This window comes from Trypanosoma equiperdum, assembly GCF_001457755.1.
Source record: "Trypanosoma equiperdum strain OVI genome assembly, contig: ctg_1052, whole genome shotgun sequence".
Lineage (NCBI taxonomy): Eukaryota > Euglenozoa > Kinetoplastea > Trypanosomatida > Trypanosomatidae > Trypanosoma > Trypanosoma equiperdum.
Window position 1 is genome coordinate 2,128 of NW_027123008.1, and position 2,246 is coordinate 4,373.

At 39.6% G+C, this 2,246-nt stretch overlaps 1 protein-coding gene across 1 annotated transcript; it reads left to right on the forward strand.

Annotated features, from left to right (window-relative positions):
* Positions 1-808: 808 nt before the first annotated feature.
* Positions 809-1,324, forward strand: TEOVI_000864200 (thioredoxin, putative; the record flags this gene model as incomplete). The annotated part of the gene is made up of 1 exon (XM_067220081.1): positions 809-1,324. The coding sequence occupies one exon, from the start codon at positions 809-811 to the stop codon at positions 1,322-1,324; it is 516 nt and encodes a 171-aa protein (XP_067076182.1).
* Positions 1,325-2,246: the final 922 nt, after the last annotated feature.

Here is a 2,246-nt window from a genome sequence, read left to right on the forward strand (position 1 = left end):
ATGGATTAAAAGGAAGGGGTAAAAGGTTTCAAACTAAAAGGAAGGAAAAAAAAAAGACGGTCATCCACCCAATATTAATGATGATGGTTATCGTTATCGTTATCGTCTTTTTCCCCCCTCTCCCCTCCCTCAAATGAATAAATTCATTCATTTAATTTTGTTCTGTTACTTTTGGTCGTTAGTGCTGTTTTACCATTTGGTTTCATCCCAATTTGATTATTGTTGTGAAGTTTTATCTTTGATTTTTTTTTAATTTTTATCATATTGGGTGCTCGTTCGTTATTTCTCACGTCAACATCCAATGACGTTTGTTCTTTTATTTTATCAAATAATTTATATTTAAGTTTGTACATGGGTGTGACCGCGTGGGTTGCATTATGTACATCATTTTCTTCTGTAGCAACAACAACAACAAAAGAGATGCTTGTGTTTTACCATATATTCCATCTTTTTCTTAAATTTTAAAGAAAAAAAATAACACTTCATAATTCTCTGTTGTTTTATTTATCCTGTCTTTTTGTTGTTGTTGTTTATCTTACGGGCACATTCATCCTTTCTTGTAAATTTCTTTCCCGTCTTTCTCCTCCTTTTTTTTTTAATAATTTCTATTAACCTCCGTCGGATTACACTAAAGGAAACAGCTGTAGCGAGGGCAGTGGAAGGTCGGAGACAGTCCATTAACTAAGAAACGACTGCCACTACCGTTAAAACGAACAAGGCTAAATCTGAAAAGTAAAGGCAAAAGAGAAAAAAGAAACAGCAAAAATTGAGTAAATAAATAAAGGGAGCAACACCAACAACATCAACAATGCCACCAAAGCGTGCTGGAAAATCAAAAAAGAAGCCAAAGCCACCACCCCCTGTTGTGTTTTACATTTCTACAATCGAGGAATTCAGTGAAAAGGTGGAGAAATATGAGGGTTGTTGCCTTGTGGCCACTGTCGCGACTCACTGCAGCATGTGCTCCACTACTGTTGTACCATATCTGGAGAATCTCAATACCTCAAGACCAGCGGCGCTTGCCGCACTGAACATTGTGGTGATTAATGTCGACACCGAGTCTGCGGAATTGTGCAAGTCGCTTCAGTTTGGTGCCATTCCAACTTTCTTTTCCTATTCATACGGAAAGCTGATGCACACTTTCTCCGGTAATAATATGGACAAGGCGTTGTTAATAGCGAAAATAGCTGCCCAGCAGGCTGAACTAGATAAGGCTGAAGCTGCAGCAGCGGCTAAGGAACTAGTAAATGCTGCAGGTGGAACTGCTCCTGACGGCGCTGCTGGCGTTGCAGATGCGGCCCCCGCACCGGCAGCAGTTGAATGAAACGGTGCACCATGCAGTAGAGCTGGGCTCCGTTATGTATATGAATGTGCATGTTAGATGGTTGAAAAGTATTTTAAGTTGGACTGTTGAAGGGATGAAAGACACTTTCAGGGGATGTAGAGCGTTTCTTACTGAGCCTGTTTGTTGTTCCTTTTTTGTTGTTGTTGTTCTAACGGTCAAACTTAATACTTGATATGCCCAACTTGGTCGATTTTGCGCTTTGATGGGTGGGTGTAAACCCATTTCTTATACTTTGTTTTCTGTTTCTTGTTCACCTCTCCTTCAATTGTCTATTTCTTATTTATTTTTTTGTTGTGCTTTTCTTTTATATTCTGTCTTGCTGCTATATATTTTGTTTTACTGACCCCACGGATTATACGTAAAGGGGGGTGTATATATGTATACGCTCACGTGGATTTGTAAGGTTATAAAACGCTTAAAGAATAGGTGATGAAAAATAATGAGTGCAAAGGAGGATGAAAACAGTCATATGAAGTAATCATTAATCTCATGGTCACTGCATTTGTAGCATGATGTCGCGCAATTTGGCCTTATTTCACGAGCTCATTTGCTGATAATTCCACTAGAAGCGTCGACGAACTCTCTTTTCTGTGCTGCTGATTGTATCTGCATGGCTGCGGGAAGAAGGGCTAATATGGAGGATATTACGCGAAGGACCCTCCGTACAAAAAGGTGCTTCTTTCATTTCCTGTTAAGTTACGGATTCTTTTTAATTCGTTTCCAATACTAATCTTTACTTTTCTTTTCTCTTCTTTTCTTTTGTAGAAAATAAAAAAAAAGGACTCCCTTGTCTATTGGCCACGGTTTGGTGGTCAGAGGGGGAGTGGGTGAGTGCGTGCGTGGGAAACAGACACATACGGACAGGAGGGGTAACTTAGATAGGAGTGAGCAGAGAGAGAGA